General features: G+C 36.5%; 6 protein-coding genes and 2 pseudogenes across 7 annotated transcripts; 6 read left to right on the top strand and 2 right to left on the bottom strand.

The window, feature by feature from the left end:
• The first annotated feature begins 841 nt into the window (after positions 1 to 841).
• Positions 842 to 1,997, top strand: LOC132192144 (thaumatin-like protein 1b). The gene is made up of 2 exons (XM_059607388.2): positions 842 to 955; positions 1,165 to 1,997. Exons 1-2 carry the CDS (start codon positions 901 to 903, stop codon positions 1,842 to 1,844), a joined length of 735 nt encoding a protein of 244 aa, XP_059463371.2. The 5' UTR covers positions 842 to 900; the 3' UTR covers positions 1,845 to 1,997.
• A 1,867-nt stretch (positions 1,998 to 3,864) lies between these two features.
• Positions 3,865 to 4,496, top strand: LOC132191588 (thaumatin-like protein 1; annotated as a pseudogene).
• Positions 4,497 to 5,479: 983 nt separating this feature from the next.
• On the top strand, positions 5,480 to 6,616 carry LOC132161760 (thaumatin-like protein 1; annotated as a pseudogene). The gene is made up of 2 exons (XR_015909307.1): positions 5,480 to 5,566; positions 5,863 to 6,616. The product of XR_015909307.1 is annotated as a thaumatin-like protein 1 (transcript).
• Positions 6,617 to 8,467: 1,851 nt separating this feature from the next.
• Positions 8,468 to 9,796, top strand: LOC132191583 (thaumatin-like protein 1). Its single transcript, XM_088511017.1, has 2 exons — positions 8,468 to 8,530; positions 9,150 to 9,796. The coding sequence occupies exons 1-2, from the start codon at positions 8,482 to 8,484 to the stop codon at positions 9,794 to 9,796; spliced, it is 696 nt and encodes a 231-aa protein (XP_088367143.1). The 5' UTR covers positions 8,468 to 8,481.
• A 1,341-nt stretch (positions 9,797 to 11,137) lies between these two features.
• Positions 11,138 to 12,115, top strand: LOC132162661 (thaumatin-like protein 1). The gene is made up of 2 exons (XM_059572944.1): positions 11,138 to 11,206; positions 11,296 to 12,115. Exons 1-2 carry the CDS (start codon positions 11,155 to 11,157, stop codon positions 11,973 to 11,975), a joined length of 732 nt encoding a protein of 243 aa, XP_059428927.1. The 5' UTR covers positions 11,138 to 11,154; the 3' UTR covers positions 11,976 to 12,115.
• Positions 12,116 to 12,997: 882 nt separating this feature from the next.
• On the top strand, positions 12,998 to 13,816 carry LOC132191582 (thaumatin-like protein 1). Its single transcript, XM_059606674.1, has 2 exons — positions 12,998 to 13,046; positions 13,137 to 13,816. The coding sequence occupies exons 1-2, from the start codon at positions 12,998 to 13,000 to the stop codon at positions 13,814 to 13,816; spliced, it is 729 nt and encodes a 242-aa protein (XP_059462657.1).
• A 244-nt stretch (positions 13,817 to 14,060) lies between these two features.
• On the bottom strand, positions 14,061 to 15,066 carry LOC132192264 (thaumatin-like protein 1). The gene is made up of 2 exons (XM_059607541.2): positions 14,979 to 15,066; positions 14,061 to 14,884 (listed from the first exon to the last, which is right to left on the bottom strand). Exons 1-2 carry the CDS (start codon positions 15,037 to 15,039, stop codon positions 14,205 to 14,207), a joined length of 741 nt encoding a protein of 246 aa, XP_059463524.2. The 5' UTR covers positions 15,040 to 15,066; the 3' UTR covers positions 14,061 to 14,204.
• Positions 15,067 to 16,404: 1,338 nt separating this feature from the next.
• LOC132161887 (thaumatin-like protein 1b) lies at positions 16,405 to 17,526 on the bottom strand. The gene is made up of 2 exons (XM_059572103.2): positions 17,458 to 17,526; positions 16,405 to 17,166 (listed from the first exon to the last, which is right to left on the bottom strand). The coding sequence occupies exons 1-2, from the start codon at positions 17,510 to 17,512 to the stop codon at positions 16,487 to 16,489; spliced, it is 735 nt and encodes a 244-aa protein (XP_059428086.1). The 5' UTR covers positions 17,513 to 17,526; the 3' UTR covers positions 16,405 to 16,486.
• Between the last annotated feature and the right edge of the window lie 479 nt (positions 17,527 to 18,005).

Here is an 18,005-nt window from a genome sequence, read left to right as displayed (position 1 = left end):
ATTAATTAATCTCCCCTTCATCTTAGAACGCGATGTCTAATATTGACTCTAATGCTTCTTAGTATTGAAATTACGTAAAATATTTCCACATTATTTAGTTAGGCCATTCACACAACATATATGAGATACGTACTAATTAATGACAACACGTCACTAATTAATTAATTAGGTTTTGAGTTCCAACGATAGAATAGGATTGTCTCTCAATTGAAAAATATCTATTTTATGAATCAGATATTTTGTTCTTCCAGAAGATAACATTTTGGGTCCAGTCCAGCTCATCCTTTATGCATGCATATATAGTAAATACAGGGATTGCTTGGTAGACCATGCCACCTATATTTTCTGGAAGCAGACAAATCTATATATAATTTGTCTGATTCCAAACCACGTTGAAATTAATCAGACAAATTATAAGTTAGTTCGCATGGGTATGTCTTTTCCACAGCTGAAAATTCTATGCACGTAACGTTGTCGGTTGTAGTTTTGTAAGCAAGCGACTACATGAGAGGCTAAAACATTGACAACCAGCTCGTAGAATACCAAATAACAAAAATGGATTTGCCTCCCGTTCTCAAAAACTGACACATATGTAAAAAACACCCCCAATCAATTCAAATTCAATCACATTTATTTAGTTACTCCGTATCTCGCGGGTGTAATTATGTGTTCATACGAGGCTGCGGTCGCGACCCATTAGCATACGACGACGCAATACCCACTTGAAGTCAAAGGAGGAACATTCACGCATGTTGGAAGTGCACGAACTTACGTCGAAACCAAGTTTCACTCATGGTGAGCCTTGAAAGTCGCGTTTAAGGCTCTATATAAACCGCTCCAAGTTCATAAGATTAGCACCACAATACTCAACCCAGAGAAACTAGTCTATTACAAATTATAATGATGAAAACCCTTGCACTCTTCGGCCTTGCCTTGGCCTTCTGTTTCCTATCTGGTATATATCTCATTGTCTAGTTATAATATATTAATTAGCAAATTGCTCATTTACTCATTTACTCAATAAAATTGTGTATCTCCTACTTATTTGTTGCATGCAAGTTATATATATGCTTTAAATTATAATTTATTCTAAAAACTTAAGCTAATATGAAAAAATGAATTTAATGATCATTAACCATTCTTCTGACAATTTGTGTTGTGCAGGTGCTCATGCTGCTAAAATAACTTTCACAAACAACTGTCCAACAACTGTTTGGCCAGGAACTCTAACTGCGGACCAAAAACCCCAGTTGTCAACTACTGGATTTGAGCTGGCATCCAAAGCATCCTCATCAGTTGATGTCCAAGCTCCATGGATAGGCCGGTTCTGGGCCCGAACACATTGCACCACGGATGCCTCAAGAAAGTTCTCTTGCGAAACTGCTGATTGTGCCTCTGGCCAGGTTGCATGCAACGGCGCCGGTGCAATCCCACCGGCATCTTTGGTAGAAATCAACGTAGCAGCTAGTGGTGGACAAGATTTCTACGATGTCAGCCTTGTAGATGGCTTCAACCTCCCTGTTTCAGTTGCTACACAAGGAGGGACCGGTGACTGCAAGCCCTCAAGCTGCCCAGCAGACGTGAACGCTGTGTGCCCTGCTGAGCTACAAGTAAAAGGGTCTGATGGAAGCGTGATCGCTTGTAAGAGCGCATGCACAGCATTCAATGAGCCAAAGTATTGTTGCACTGGCGCTAATAATACCCCAGAGACATGCCCACCTACAAGCTATTCCATGATCTTCGAGAACCAATGCCCTCAAGCTTATAGCTACGCTTATGATGATAAGAACAGCACATTTACCTGCTCCGGTGCACCTGACTACGTTATTACTTTTTGCCCTTGAATTTACGAAGAGGAATTATTCGTTCCTTCTTCTCTCTATAATTATAAGAGAACAATAAGTGTCATTGACTAAGGCACATACATGATTGTGTCAATGTAATAAATGCTTGAATGATATTTATTAGTAAATGAATAATGCAAGCCTTTTCTTATACTTATAATTTCGGAGCAAGTATACTTGTGCTTAATTATGACAAGAAATATATCTTCAGCTGCAATATTTTATTTTCAGATGCTATTCATGTCATATCGCACTTGAGATTATGTCATGATCTTTAACCGCTAGTGTCTTTAAGCTTAATTACCCATAATTATGGCTGTAAGAGAGGAGGGAAAAAGAAAAAGAAAATAAAATTAGGACTTAGTTGTTCATTGGAGGACTCCATGCAATATAAATTATATATTATTACAACTTTTACTATAAAATTATTTACAAACTAACGTAACCGTCTTCAAAGTTTACCAGAGGACTCAGTCAAGATTATATCTTTATCTATGCATGGTGGTATATTGACAGCAAGTTATTTAAAGTTTATTGTATTTAAAATCTCTTTCTAGAATATTTAATCAAATAGAAGTTTAATTGAATCAAAAGAAATAATTAAAAATGCAATAACAAAAAAAGAAAAAAAGAAAAAAAAATTATATATGTTATATGATGAAAATTATAGGTAAAGTACTATGATCTCTCTCTCTCTCTCTCTCTCTCTCTCTCTATATATATATATATATATATATATATATATATATATATATATATTTGGTCTGGTAATTGACTTGCTGCTTCCAGAGATATTTAAAAATCCTTGAAAGTAAAGATTGGTGACTAATGACTATTACGATGATAAAATTTGAAATATTTAATTAGAGACAATAATTAAAATTTTTAGAGCTTACCATATACAAAAAATTATCCAAAAAAATCCAAAAACATTAATTCTTAACCAAAAGGAATTAAAGGAAGCACCATATGCATATTTAACACACAAAATTAAAGCTGTGGAAAAGGGGCAGCCCACAGTACTGGATGCCCACGTTCAATCAGGAGACACCAACCATATATGTGAAGTCTTGATCAAACGATACGTGGAATTTAATTTCCAAAGCCGTGACACAATCAGATCAATTTCAAAGGTTTTCCGCGTGGTCGTGACTGACAGGCAAATTTAATTGAAAATTTGTCATATATTAATGGTACCAATTTATTTGGTCCGCCCTTTGTTGACTTTACTCCAAATATTTTTGTTTTACATAATAATTAAAAACTATATTCATTGAAGTCAATAAGAAAAATTATATAAGTAATTAGCAGCTATATATAATAGAAGAAATTCAGTACCATGTTATCATATTAGGTATCGGAAAAATTATATGTCTAAATTTTGTTTCTATACAAGTGAATAATTTTTTTTTTTTTTTTTTTTTTTTTTTTTTTTTTAATTTAAATAGACAACCTTAAGAGTTAAGATATGTCAAGATTGCAACAGAGATGAAAAAAATATAATAGAATCTTATGATTCTAACCATTGTGTGAATTATATATAAAGATAATATTCATGAGTGTTAAGTTTTATATTGTCTAGTTATTAAGTGAAACTAATCTTTATAATAAATTCTATGAAAGCTTTATATTGACTAGTTATTTTAGGATAATACTACAAATGTAGCTCACGCATATGTTATAGAAAGTTTTAAACCAAAATTAGTCTTTTAGTTTTATGAAGAAAAATCTTTTGTTCAAAAGTAAAAATGAGCTTTTTAGAAGAATTCTTTTTTTTTTTTCATCGACATCATGCCACCATTTTAATAAGTAGCATTTTTCAAACTATTCGATGCAAAGAACTGCTTGAATTTCATAATTTTAGAATCTACAATTTCATTATAATACATCCTGATCAATTTTTTTCTTCACAGAAAGATAAGCACAATGCCAATCGTTCTTGTCATTTTAATGGCAGCAACTTTTAGTTTAATGCAAAATGCAATGAAATTAATGCAGATTGATGAGGAGTTGTGCATGATCTGTTTCAGGTGCACACTCTGATGTATACTTCTACTACGAGAACAAATGCAGCTACCAGGTATGGCTTGCCGCCAGGCCCTCAGTCGGCGATGCTGATCCTGAGCGTGGTCCAGAAACTCTATAAATATTTCCGATGCCGGATCAATGGTCCGGTAGCATCTGGGCTAGGACCAAGTGCAGCTTCAATGCCTCATATTACTTTTCATGTGAAACAGGGGACTGTGGCTCTGGCATCAAAGAGTGCCAAAACCCACCACCCGCTTTACCTGTCACCCTCCTCAATTTCGAGATTAAACTACTTGTCGTCTCCTATGAAGTTAGCTTGAACCACGGCCACAACGTCCCCGTCCGGATCGAACCCGACGGCAGCTAGCTCTCTGGTCGACGGGACTGGGCCATGTCCTGTGGTAGATTGTGTTGGAGATATAGTTAGCGTGTGTCCGAGTCCTCTAGTTGCAAAGAACATGGATGGAAAATATATATATTGGGTGTTATAGTGCGTGTGATGTGTTCAAGGATCCAGGGGCTTGCCAGCCTAACGACTACTCCAACACCTTCAAGCAAGTATGCAAGCTAGCCCACACCTATCCGGGTGACAATGTTCCTCCCACTTATTTCAGCATTCAATGAATCTTTTCTTGAATCTAATTTATTACATGTGAGTCTTGGTTAATTGAATTTGAGTGGATGTAGGAATACTACAATAAAAACAATATTTATTTACAAACTGATGTGATTGTCTATAATTGATAAAATAATTAAAGAAAAAATTGAGCTTATAAATTTCTTTTAATTAATCTCCCCTTCATCTTAGAACGCGATGTCTAATGCTTCTTAATTAATTTGTATTGAAATTACGTACCTTTTCACATTATTTAGTTGGGCCCTTCACACAGCATATCTAAAGTAGATAGGTAATAATGACAACACATCACTAATTAATTAGGTTTTGAGTTCCAACGATATGATAGAATAGGATTTCTCCCAATTTCAAGCTAGTGAAATGAAAAAATACCTATTTTATGATTCAGATATTTTGTTCTTCCAGAAGATAACATTTTGGGTTCGGTCCAGCTCGCCCTGTATGCATGCATAGTAGATACGTACAGAGACTACTGAATTGGTAGACCACCTATATTTTCTCAGACCACGTTGAAATCAGACAAATTAGCTAGGTCGCATGGGTATGTCTTTAATTTCCACAGCTGAAAATTCTATGCACGTAACGTTCGATTGTGGTTTTGTAAGTAAGAATTTATACAAGAAATTCTACAAAAAAAAAAAAAACCATTGACAAGGCCAGTTTGTAGAATACTAATTAAGTAGCAAAAATGGATTTGCCTCCCTCTCCCAAAAACTGACACATATGTAAAAAACCCAACCAAATCGATTCAATCACATTAATTTAGTCCGTATCTTGCGGGTGTTCCTACGAGGTTCCGGTCGCGACCCATTACCATATGAAGACGCAAAACCCAGATGGAGTCAAAGGAGGAACATTCATGTTGGAATTTACGTCGGTCGAATTTTCACGAATGGTGATAGCCTTGAAAGTCTCGTTAAAGCCTCTATATATACAGCTCAAAGCCTCATAAGATTAGCACCACATTACTCTCAACCCAGAGAAACTAGCTAGTCTATTACAATGATGAAAACTCTTGCAGTCTTCGGCCTTGCCTTGGCCTTCTGTTTCCTATCTGGTATATATATTTATATATCTCATTGTCTACTTATATATAATATATTAATTAGCAAATTGCTCATTTACTACATAAAATTGTGTATGGCAAGTAGCATTACTCATTACTTAATATAATGAGGAGATGTTTATATGGTACATATATAGCATTACTTATTTACTTAATAAAATTGTGTATCTCTTACTTATTTGTTGCATACTTTAAATTATAATTTATCCTAAAAACTTAAGCTAATATGAAAAAATAAATTTAATGATCATTGACCATTAATTCTTCTAACAATTTATGTTATGCAGATGCTCATGCTGCCAAAATAACTTTCACAAACAACTGTCCGACAACTGTCTGGCCAGGAACTCTAACTACGGATTAGAAACCTCAGTTATCAACTACTGGATTTGAGTTGGCATCCAAAGCATCCTCATTAGTTGATGTCCAAGCTCCATGGATAGGCCGGTTCTGGGCTCGAACACGATGCACCACAAATGCCTCGGGAAAGTTTTCTTGCGAAACTGCTGATTGTGCCTCTGGCCAGGTTGCATGCAACGGCGCCGGTGCAATCCCGCCAACATCTTTGGTAGAAATCAACATAGTAGCTGGTGGTGGACAAGATTTCTATGATGTCAGTCTTGTAGATGGCTTCATCCTCCCTGTTTCAGTTGCCACACATGGCGGAACCTGTGACTGCCAGGCCTCAAGCTGCCCAGCAGACGTGAACGCCGTTTGCCCTGTTGAGTTGCAATTGAAAGGGTCTGATGGTAGTGTGATCGCTTGCAAGAGCGCATGCGCAGCATTCAACGAGCCACAATATTGTTGCACTGGCGCTTATAATACCCCAGAGACGTGTCCACCCACAAGCTATTCCACGATCTTTGAGAACCAATGCCCTCAAGCTTATAGCTACGCTTATGATGATAAAAACACATTTACCTGCTTCGGTGCACCTGACTACGTTATTACTTTTTGCCCTTGAATTTACGAAGAGGGAATTATTTGTTCCTTCTTCTCTCTATAGTTATAAGAGAACAATAAGTGTCATTGACTAAGACACATGCATGACTGTGTCAATGTAATAAACGCTTGAATGATATTTATTAGCAAATGAATAATACAAGCTTATTTATATATATATACTTCAAATTTCGGAGAAAGTATACTTTTGCTTAATTATGATAAGAAGTTCTGCTTTTCCCCCTCTCCCGCTTTGAATAAAAAAAAAAAAAAAATTATGACAAGAAATATATCTTCAGCTGCAATATTATTTTCAGATGCTATTCATGTTGTATCGCACTTGAGAATATTATGTCATGATCTTTAACCGCTCTTTAAGCTTAATTACCCATAATAGTGGCTGTAAGAGGGGGAAAAAGAAAAAAAAAAAAAAAAAAAAAGTTAGGGCTTAGTTGTCTTAAAGCTTAATTACCCATAATTATGGCTGTAAGAGGGGAAAAAAAAAATTAGGGCTTAATTAGTTGTTCATTGGAGGACTCGGTGTAATACAAATTATATATTACTAGAATATTGTTTACTACAAAATTATTTACAAACTGACCTAACAGTCGATAAGATTGAAATAATTAAACTGAGTTGGCCCTTTATGCCATCCTTTTGTTTGCGTATTGGCTTCTACCATTCTTACATAGGTCGTCAGTTTACCACAGGACTCAGTTAAGATTATATCTTTATCTATACCATGGTATATTGACAGCAAGTTATTTAAAGTTTATTGCATTTAAAATCTCTTTCTAGAAAATTTAATCAAATAGAAGTTTAATTTAATCAAAAGAAATAATTAAAAATGCAATAACAAAAAAGAAAAAGAAAAAGAAAAAAATTATATGTATTACGATGAAAATTATAGGTAAAGCACTATGATCTAGATTTTTTTTTTTTTTTGGTATTTAATGGTAATTGACTTGCTGCTTCTAAGAGATATTTAAAAATACTCGAAAGTAAAGATTGGTGACTATATATTACGATGATAAAATTTGACATATTTAATTAAAGATAATAATTAAAATTTTAAGAGCTTACCGTACATAACATTATCCTAAAAAATCCAAAAAAGGATTAATTCTGAACCAAAAGGAATTAAAGGAAGCACCATATGCATATTTAACACACAAAATTAAAGCTGTGGAAAAGGGGCAGCCCACAGTGGATGTGCAACGCCCACGTTCAATCAGGAGACACCAGCCATATCTGTGGAGTCTTGATCAAACGATACGTGGCATTTAATTGAAAATTTGTCTAATGGTACCAATTTATTTGGTCCCCCCTTTATTGACTTTACTCTAAATATTTTTGTTTTACGTAATTAAAAACTATATTCATTGAAATCAATAAGAAAACTTAAATAAGTAATTAGCATCTATATATAATAAAAAAAATTCAGTACCATGTTACCATATTAGGTGTCGGATAAATTATATGTCTAAAATTTGTTTCTATACAAGTGAATAAATTATTGTTTTTTAAATTAATAGACAACCTTAAAACATGTCAAGATTGCGACAGAGATGAAAAAATATAATAGAATCCTATGATTCTAACCGTTGTGTTAATTTCTCAAATATAGTAATAAAATCGCGCAATAATAACTTGACTCAACTCTTTGATTTTAGAAAAGAAAATCTCACACGATTTTCATATCATAAATTATTTAGAAAGTTCTTGGGGGGCGATTAATTAGCCTCCTTGACTTTGCATACTTAATTGGTTACAAGTTTGAGCACTTCTGTCACTTAATAAAAATAAAGAGTGGATCTTAGGTTGAGATTTGGTAATTCAAAATTTCAAATGCTAGCATTAATTCATGGAAGCCAAAAAAAAAAAGAGAAAGACTAGGTATTTTAGATAGAGTAGATAGAGTAAAACATATATTGATGACTTTTCAAACTAAAAGCAAAGGTTTAATGGCTAACAGAGCTCTCATCAACCTTCTTCTCTTGTTGCTCATTACAGGTTACTCTTTTCGCCCTTCTGTTCTCTATAGCTTCACAATGCATATATTGTAGAACTTTTGGAATTATTGCGATTAGAAGCTAGGGAGCGTAGCCATAACAAAATGCCCACGGACATTTTGTAACATCTTGATTTCGTATTGAAAAGATGAAGAGTAGCCTACATAGAGTATGTAGTTTATAAAGATAGTCATGACTGTTAAGTTTCGTATTGCCTAGTTATCAGGTGAAACTGAGTTTTATAATAAATTTTACTGAAGCTTTAAACTGCCTTATCTAGGGTTATAGAGCAGCTTGAAAAATGGTTTTTTGAAGAAAAAACGTCTCTTCAAAAGTGAAAATGAGTCTTTTAGAAGGAGAAATTTTTTTTTTTCTTTTTTTTTTTTTTTTTTTTGATAACATGTCTCATTTTTAATTGATAGGTAGTATTTTCCAAACCGTTCAATGCAAAAAAAGGCCTGAATTTTATAATTTAGAATCTATCCTGATCAATTCTTTTCTTCACAGAAAGATAAGCACAATGCCAATCATTCTTGTCATTTTAATGGCAGCAACTTTTAGTTTAATGCAAAATGCAATGAAATGCAGATTGATGAGGACTTGTGCATGATCTGTTTCAGGTGCACACTCTGATGTATACTTCTACTACGAGAACAAATGCAGCTACCCGGTATGGCTTGCCGCGAGGCCCTCAGTCGGCGATGCTGATCCTGAGCGTGGTCCGGAAACTCTATACATATTTCCGATGCCGGATCAATGGTCCGGTAGCATCTGGGCTAGGACCAAGTGCAGCTTCAATGCCTCATATTACTTTTCATGTGAAACAGGGGACTGTGGCTCTGGCATCAAAGAGTGCCAAAACCCACCACCCGCTTTACCTGTCACCTTCCTCAATTTCGAGATTAAACTACCTGTTGTCTCCTATGAAGTCAGCTTGAACCACGGCCACAACATCCCCGTCCGGATCGAACCGGACGGCGGCTCTCTGGTCGAAGGGACTGGACCATGTCCTGTGGTAGATTGTGTTGGAGATATAGCTAGCGTGTGTCCGAGTCCTCTAGTTGCAAAGAACATGGATGGAAAATATATTGGGTGTTATAGTGCGTGTGATGTGTTTAAGGATCCAGGGGCTTGCCAGCCTAACGACTACTCCAACACCTTCAAGCAAGTATGCAAGCTAGCCCACACCTATCCGGGTGACAATGATCCTCCCACTTATAAATGCTCCGGGGCAACGAGGTACAACATTACCTTTTGTCCCTTCTAAATTTGCCATGTTCTGTCACAAATATATGCTTGTATCCATAATTTAATGGGGTTGCTTTTCAGCTAGCTTTGCATTTTGACAGAATATGAAATCCATGAAAAGGGAAATTGGAGGATATTAATTTTGTTGGGAATGAACATTTTGGAGAAAAATAAATTTACCCCATTAACCATTCAAATTCTCATTTGTGACTAGACTTCAAAAGCTAAGGATTGTGCCTACTACCACCAAAAAAAAAAAAAGAAAGAAAGAAAAAAGGTAATTGGAGGGGATCAAGGTGATTTTAGCATTCAATGGACATGCATTCAATGAATCTTTTCTTGAATCTAATTTATTACGTGTGAGTCTTGGTTAATTGAATTTGATTGGATGTAGGAATACGACAATAAAAATAATTTTTATTTACAAACTGACGTGACCGTCTATAATTGATAAAATAATTAAACAAAAAATTGAACTTATAAAATTCTTTTAATTATTTCACCAATTGTTAATTATTTTATAAATGACTTTCTAGTACTAAAAGTTGTAATATTCAAAGCTTTTTCCATTGAATTTTAACCGTTGGCATTTCTAATACTTACGAAGATTGTTGTGTCTTAAGTCTATATATACGTCGAGAGGAAAGTGAAATGAATGATTCATTTTACGGATCTTCTATAATCTTTTAAATTTTAATTGTTTACATTTAATTTCACTCTCTCTCATAAAAAACATATAATTAAATTTGTACAGTTGAAAGAATTATAACAAATATTTTGAAATATTTAAATGACATTGCACCGCGCGTGTTATCTAACACGACAAAACAAAATCATGACCTTAAAATGACTTCACTTAAAATGGAGAGAATCTTATTGAGTGGATGGGAGGTAGGAGTTTGGATCAAGACATTTAGTATTAATTTATGAATTATTATGAAAGTGGTTGAGCTATCTATCTCCTTATCTTGTCATGCCTCTTGATTTTTTGTATTTTCCTCCAATAATGCTATATATCATCCCAATCACATCTTAACGCTTCCGTGACGTGTTCTCTCATAATGTTTAATGTATAGTGATTAATTTTGCCACATTTAAACACCGAGAGAATGGAGTAATAACCTGCATTGATTAATAGATATACAAGAATACACGTGCAATTGTGGCTTGGCTCAGTGAATCACTAGAGCTTCTGTTTTTCTATTTATAATAAAATCACAACGTTTACACAATCCAACTATTAAATGACACTTTATGATCAACTACAACCTCTGACTCATTTATGAACTATAACTCTGACAGCTCTAACTACAACTCATATATATTAGTATTACACCACGAGTGTTTGTTATTCATCAGACTTGTCGATAAGCTTCAATGGCTAACAAAGCTCTCATAATCAACCTTCTTCTCTTGTTGCTCATTGCAGGTTACTCAATTACTCATATATATTACATGCATTTTCTTTTCATTGGGTTCTTCTATTAAATGATATAAATATGGAAATATGTGTTTCAGGTGGACACTCTGATATAATCTTCAAGTACGAGAACAATTGCAATTACACTGTATGGCTATCTGCCGGGCCCTCAGTCGGCGATGCCGATCCTGGGAGTGGTCCTGGAACTTTAGAGATATTCACAATGCCGGATGAATGGACTGGGAGCATCTGGGTTAGGACCAAGTGCAGCTTCAATGACTCATATTACTTTTCATGTGAAACCGGAGACTGTGGGTCCGGCACACAAGATTGCCAATCCCCACCACCCACTTACCCGGTGACCCTTCTCAATTTCGACATTAAAACACCAGCGGTCTCCTATGAAGTGAGCTTGAACCACGGCCACAACGTCCCCGTTCGTATCCAACCGGACGGCGGGTCTCTCGTCGGCGGGAGGGCACCATGTCCGGTCGTGGATTGTGTTGAAGATATAAGCAACGTGTGTCCTAGTCCTCTAGTTGCCACGAACAAGGATGGGTGGTATGTTGGGTGTTACAGTGCGTGCGATGCGTTGAAGGATCCAAAATATTGTTGCACAGGAAATTTTAGTAGCCCAGCGGCTTGCCAGCCTAACGACTACTCCAAGACCTTCAAGCAATTATGCAAATTAGCCCACACCTATCCACGCGACAATGATCCTCCCACTTATAAATGTTCCGGGGCAACCAGTTACAACATTACCTTTTGTCCCTTCTAAATTTGCCATGTCCTGTCACAAATGCTAGCTTGTAATATATCCGTAATCCATTAATGGGGGTGCTTTTCAGCTAGCTTTGTATTTTGACAGAATATATATGAAATCCATGAAAAGGGATATTGGAGGATATTTTGTTGGGAATTATGGCCATTTGGGAGAAAAATAAATTTACCCCATTAACTATCCAAATTCTCATTTGTGACTTGACTCCAAAGGCTAAGGATTGTGCCAACTACAAGAAATAAATAAATAAATAAATAAAAATAAAATAAAGAAAGAATTAAACTTTTGGACGGTTGAAAAAATTATGATAGATATTTTGAAGACTTTTTTACAGCCCCTATCCCTAATCCATTAAATTTTATAAATGTAAAATTTTGTATATGTTTTTTTTTTTTTTTTTGACATGTCCACACAAGAAGGGGGAGGGAGATTCAAACTAGTGACCTCCACTTCATAAAGTGTGGTCCCAGCCGATTGAGTTATCTCTTGGGGGCAAAATTTTGTATATGTTGTCATATAGTAAATATGTTGTTACACTATTTAAACTTTTTAAATGACATTGCAGTACCATGTACCGTGTTAATTAGATAATGCAACAAAATAAAATCATATAGACTTTTAGCATTATTTGAATAATCCCGCTATATATATATATATATATATATATATAGACAACCGAAAGAATAGGGTAATGAATAGAATTACTTCTTTTCCACCCTCTCACCTGCATTACTTAATGGACAGAAATACAAGAATGCACACCAATGTGGCTTGGCTCCGTAAATCACTAGAGCTTTTGTTTTCTATTAATAATAAATAAAATCACAATGTTTACACGTTTACGCAATCCAACTATAAATGACACTTTATCAACTATATATAACTCTGACAGCTCCAACTACGACCCATATATACTACACCACGTACGTATACGAGTGTTTGTTATTCATCAGACTTGTCTATCTTCTCATATCCGTCTTTGTATTTCATTCAACCTTCTCATGTGTCGCAAACGTTCAATGGCTAACAAAGCTCTCATCCACCTTCTTCTCTTGTTGCTCATTACAGGTTACTCAATTATGCCCTTCTTACATGCATTTTCGTTTCATTGGATTCTCTTATTAAATGATATTATAAATATGGAAATATCTGTTTCAGGTGGACACTCTGATATAATCTTCAAGTACGAGAACAATTGCGATTATTCTGTATGGCTATCTGCCAGCCCCTCAGTCGACGATGCCGATCCTGAGAGTGGTCCGGGAACTTTAGAGATATTCACAATGCCGGATCAATGGACTGGGAGCATCTGGGTTAGGACCAAGTGCAGCGTCAATGACTCAAATTATTTTTCATGTGAAACCGGAGACTGTGGCTCCGGCACACAAGATTGCCAATCCCCACCACCCACTTACCCGGTGACCCTTCTCAATTTCGACGTCAAACAACCTGAGGTCTCCTATGAAGTGAGCTTAAACCACGGCCACAACGTCCCCGTCCGGATCCAACCAGACGGCGGGTCTCTTGTCGGCGGGACAGGACCATGTCCGGTCGTGGATTGTATTGGAGATATAAGCAACGTGTGTCCGAGTCCTCTAGTTGCCCCCAACAAGGATGGGTTGTATGTTGGATGTTATAGTGCGTGCGATGCCTTGAAGGATCCAAAATATTGTTGCACAGGAAGTTTTAGTGGCCCAGCGGCTTGCCAGCCTAACGACTACTCCAAGACCTTCAAGCAAATATGCAATTTAGCCCACACCTATCCAGCCGACAATGATCCTCCCACTTATAAATGTTCCGGGGCAATGAGTTACAACATTACCTTTTGTCCCTCCTAAAGTTTCCTTAATTGTCATGTCACAAATGTTTATATCCATTGGGGATCGATTATATGGTTTGTATTTGACATATTGCAGAATATTAAATCCGTGGAAAGAGATATATATGATATTGATATTAACTTAAGCTTGTTTCCTTAAGTTAAGTGGTTGGATCTTTGATAACATTTAATTCTCTTTTTTTTTCTTTTTTTTTTTTTTTCTAGCAATATTCGATTTTCAGATTAAATTTTCTAAGAAGAAGTTTGTGGTAATCGCTTGCTATATATTTCATTCAAGCGTTTATTACATTGACACTGCAGATACAACAGTCATGTTAGTCCATGACAGTACTTATTGCTCTCGTATTATTATAGAGATAAGGAACATATAATTCCTCTCCATAAACTTAAGGGCAAAAAGTGATAAGGTAGTTAGGCGCATTGAAGCACGTAAAGGTGCTGGTTTTATCATCATAAGCATAGCTATAAGCTTGTGGGCATTGGTTCTTGAAGATCTTAGAATAATTTGTGGGTGGGCATGTTTCTGGTTTATTGAAAGAGCCAGTGCAACAATATTTTGGTTGATTGAACGCTGCACATGCGCTCTTGCAAGCAGCCACTTTCCCATCAGATCCTTTCACTTGTAGTTCAGCTGGACAAACCGCATTTATATTTGCCGCGCAGCTCGAGCGCTTGCAGTCACCAGTCCCGCCTTGTGTGGCAACTGCAACAGGGAGGTTAAAGCCGTCTACAAGGCTGACATCGTAGAAATCTTGTCCACCTTTTGCCGCTATGTTGATTTCTACCAAAGACGCTGGCGGAGCTGCACCGTTGCCGTTGCATGCAACTTGGCCTGAGCCACAATCAGCAGTTTCACAAGCGAACCTTCCCGAGGCATTCTTAGAGCATCGTGTTCGGGCCCAAAACCGGCCTTTCCATGGAGCTTGAACATCAATTGACCTAGTTGCTTTAGAAGCCAGCTCAAATCCAGTAGTTGGTAGTTGAGGCTTCCGATCCGAGGTTAGAGTTCCTGGCCAAATAGTTGTTGGACAGTTGTTGGTGAAAGTGATTCGAACAGCATCAGAACCTGCTTATGCATGACATAAATTGTAATTAGAAGAAAGAATGTCAGTCTATACAGGAAATGTATAAACTATTATAAGTAGTTACAAAAGACATACAGGATAGGAAACAGAAGGCCAAAGCTAGGCCGAAGAGTGCAATGGCTTTCAAGCCTTTCATTATAATTCTATCTCTCTTGACGTATGAGTTGGGTACTGGGGTGCTCATCTTATGAGCTTAGGAGTGGTATTTATAGGGGCTTTAAAGCGACTTTCAAGGCGAACCATGCGGGAAATCGGGTTGGACCATGCGGAAAAATGCTGAAAATTTTGTTAGCTTCTTACATATGGTAATGGGGCGCGACCGTCGACGTCACCTCGGCGGAAGACCCGCGAGAGAGACGGACTAAATGTGATTCAATCATGGGGTTATTTATATGTGTCGGTGTTTGGGAAAGGAAGGCAAATCCAATTCGTACTTTGCAACTAATTGTTTTGTATGAACTGGTGTCAATGTCTGAGAAGATGAGAAATTACTTTTTTTATTCTATTAACGTACGTGGAGAGGAATGGGACGAGTCGGTCGGTCTATGCTTCACGGCCGGTCTACCCATGTGGAGTGTAACACTAATTTGTCTGATTTCAACGTGGCCACCTGTACATGGTTTGAAAAGTTGAAGCTCTTGGTGTTATTAACTGGCCTGCGACGATCTCGTACTCGTAGGCTCTTTTTATTTTAAGCTAAATTCAATATATAGATGTATATAGTATATCAAATAGACTATTCAGTGAACAATTCGAGGGAAGGATCTATGGGCTTATCCTAGCTAGCCTCTATTATTACCTACTATTTCATACCTTTTATTTTAATTTGAGTAACGTTATATACAACACTATTATTTTATATTATTATCTCTTAATATTGATGTGGCATCGCCAATTTATTATTGAATTATTTTTTATATTCTTAACAATAAGGGATTTAAGAGTGAATTGGTAATAACTAGTTAGCATACTGGTAAGATAGTGGTGTGGTATATATATGACATTAATTTTCCTTTATATATATATACATATATATATATATATATATGTGAAATCATTTTAGAGCGAACCTCATATTCTTACACTTAGAAACTTGCAATTTCAACCCATTAGAACATCAAGAATAATTGGGTAGCTTTAGCACCATGTGATTAATATTGGAGCCATGCCAACTAATAAAAACAGTACTTTAACATCCTCAAATTAATCACATGTTAACACATGCCAATATTTTGTAAAAGAGCTATAAAATAATTTTAGGTCTAGTATTTTTCTAACTTAATTATGTGAAGGATCATTCTTCATTCATTTTAATTTATGTCTCTCACGTACAACTGGAATGTGATATATAGGGGCGGACTCAATGTAAAACTTTGATTTGCAATTCCTTTTTTTCATAATTTGGTTAGGATTGAATTAATTAAAATAAAATTTTGTAACAAAATTGAACTTCAATTCACTCTTATTCACCTTTCTAGGATAAAGTTTAGGTTCATGACATGAAGACATGTATATATGTCTCAACGATCCATTTAAGGAGTCCCATGTAGCCTTCTTTGTAAGCTAGAGATGCTTTATGTTATTCATGGACAGAACACGATATTATAGTCAGGTCCACCGGAGCACGTAAAGAGGCTAGGCTGATCATCATAGGGGTTACTATAGGCCTGTGGGCACCGTTCCTTGAAGAACTGAGAGTAGCTTGTGGTTGGGCATGTTTCTGGGCTACTATATTCGCCAGTGCAGCAATACTGTGGCTGATTGAACGCTATGCATGCGGTCTTGCAACCGATCACGCTCCCATCTGACGCTTTCACTTGTAGTGCCATTGGACAAGTTGGGTTTAGGTCGACAGGGCAGCTTGAGCTCTTGCATGGACCGGAACCGCCTTGTGGGGCTACTGAAACAGGCAAGTTGAAGCCATCTACAATGCTTACATCGTAGAAATCTTGACCATCAATCAATGCTATGTCGAATTCTACCAAAGACGCCGGTGGGGCTGCACTCTTGCCGTTGCATGAAACTTGACCAGAGCCACAATCCGCAGTAGCGCAAGTGAACTTTCCCGAGCCATCTGTGGAGCATCCAGTTCGGGCCCAGAACCGGCCAGTCCATGGATTTGGGACATCAAGTGATGTAGATGCTTTGGATGCTAGCTCGAATCCAGTGTTTGATAACTGAGGTTTTTGATTCACTGTTAAGTCTCCTGGCCATATGGTGTATGAACAGTTGTTTGTGATAGTTATTGTAGTAGAGTGAGCACCTGCATATATGCACACATGCAACATGAACCAAAAGTATTTGTGATCACCACTTCGAACATGGAAAATAAAACAGATCTTGCATGCAACAAACTGAGTAACTTATTATCAAAGAAACAAGTGGGTTGTATCGGTTTAATACATGAGGAATGGTTTTACAAACTAGAGTTCGTGTCAGGATGGCAAGAAAATTTATGGATTCGTGCGAAATAGGATTCAATTATTAGTTATTCTATCGAAAGAAAAGCACACAAAAAAAGAAAAATATCATTGACAAGTAGAAGAAAAAATACCATGGATGAAAAGAAAGGCTAAGGTAATTAGGCCGAAGAGTATCCCAGTTCTCATTGTGAATGCTTTTGTGATTTGATGCTATTGTTTGATGATGGGATGGATGGATAGAAATGCATATATAGAGGTGGCCAAATACAAATTAGTAGTCAATAATATTACAGATAAAAGTTGTGTACAAAAGGTTAATTAGCGCCTTGAGTCTTCCATATGGTAATGGGCGGCGACCGTAACCGAAGACCGAAGACCCGCGAGATACGGACTAAATGTCATTCAAATTCAATTGATTGGGCTTATTCCACACGTGTCAGTATTCTACAAACTGGTTGCCAATGTTTTAGCCACCCCTTTTTGTGGATTAATTTTTTGTTTTGTTGAATTTATCTCACTTACGTGCATAGAATTTTTACCAGTGGAGAAGACCTACATGCGAAGTTTGGATAGAATTTTGAGTATCCTAATCCATAGCCCATAGGGCATGTACCTGGTATCTGGTAGGTTCTTTCTTTTTTTCTTTTTTCTTTTTTTTGTGGAAAACATAATTTAGCCC

This window comes from Corylus avellana, chromosome 10, assembly GCF_965113065.1.
Source record: "Corylus avellana chromosome 10, dhCorAvel1.hap1.2, whole genome shotgun sequence".
Lineage (NCBI taxonomy): Eukaryota > Viridiplantae > Streptophyta > Magnoliopsida > Fagales > Betulaceae > Corylus > Corylus avellana.
The sequence above is the reverse complement of the archived record's forward strand: the minus strand, read 5'-3'. Positions and strand labels throughout refer to the sequence as shown.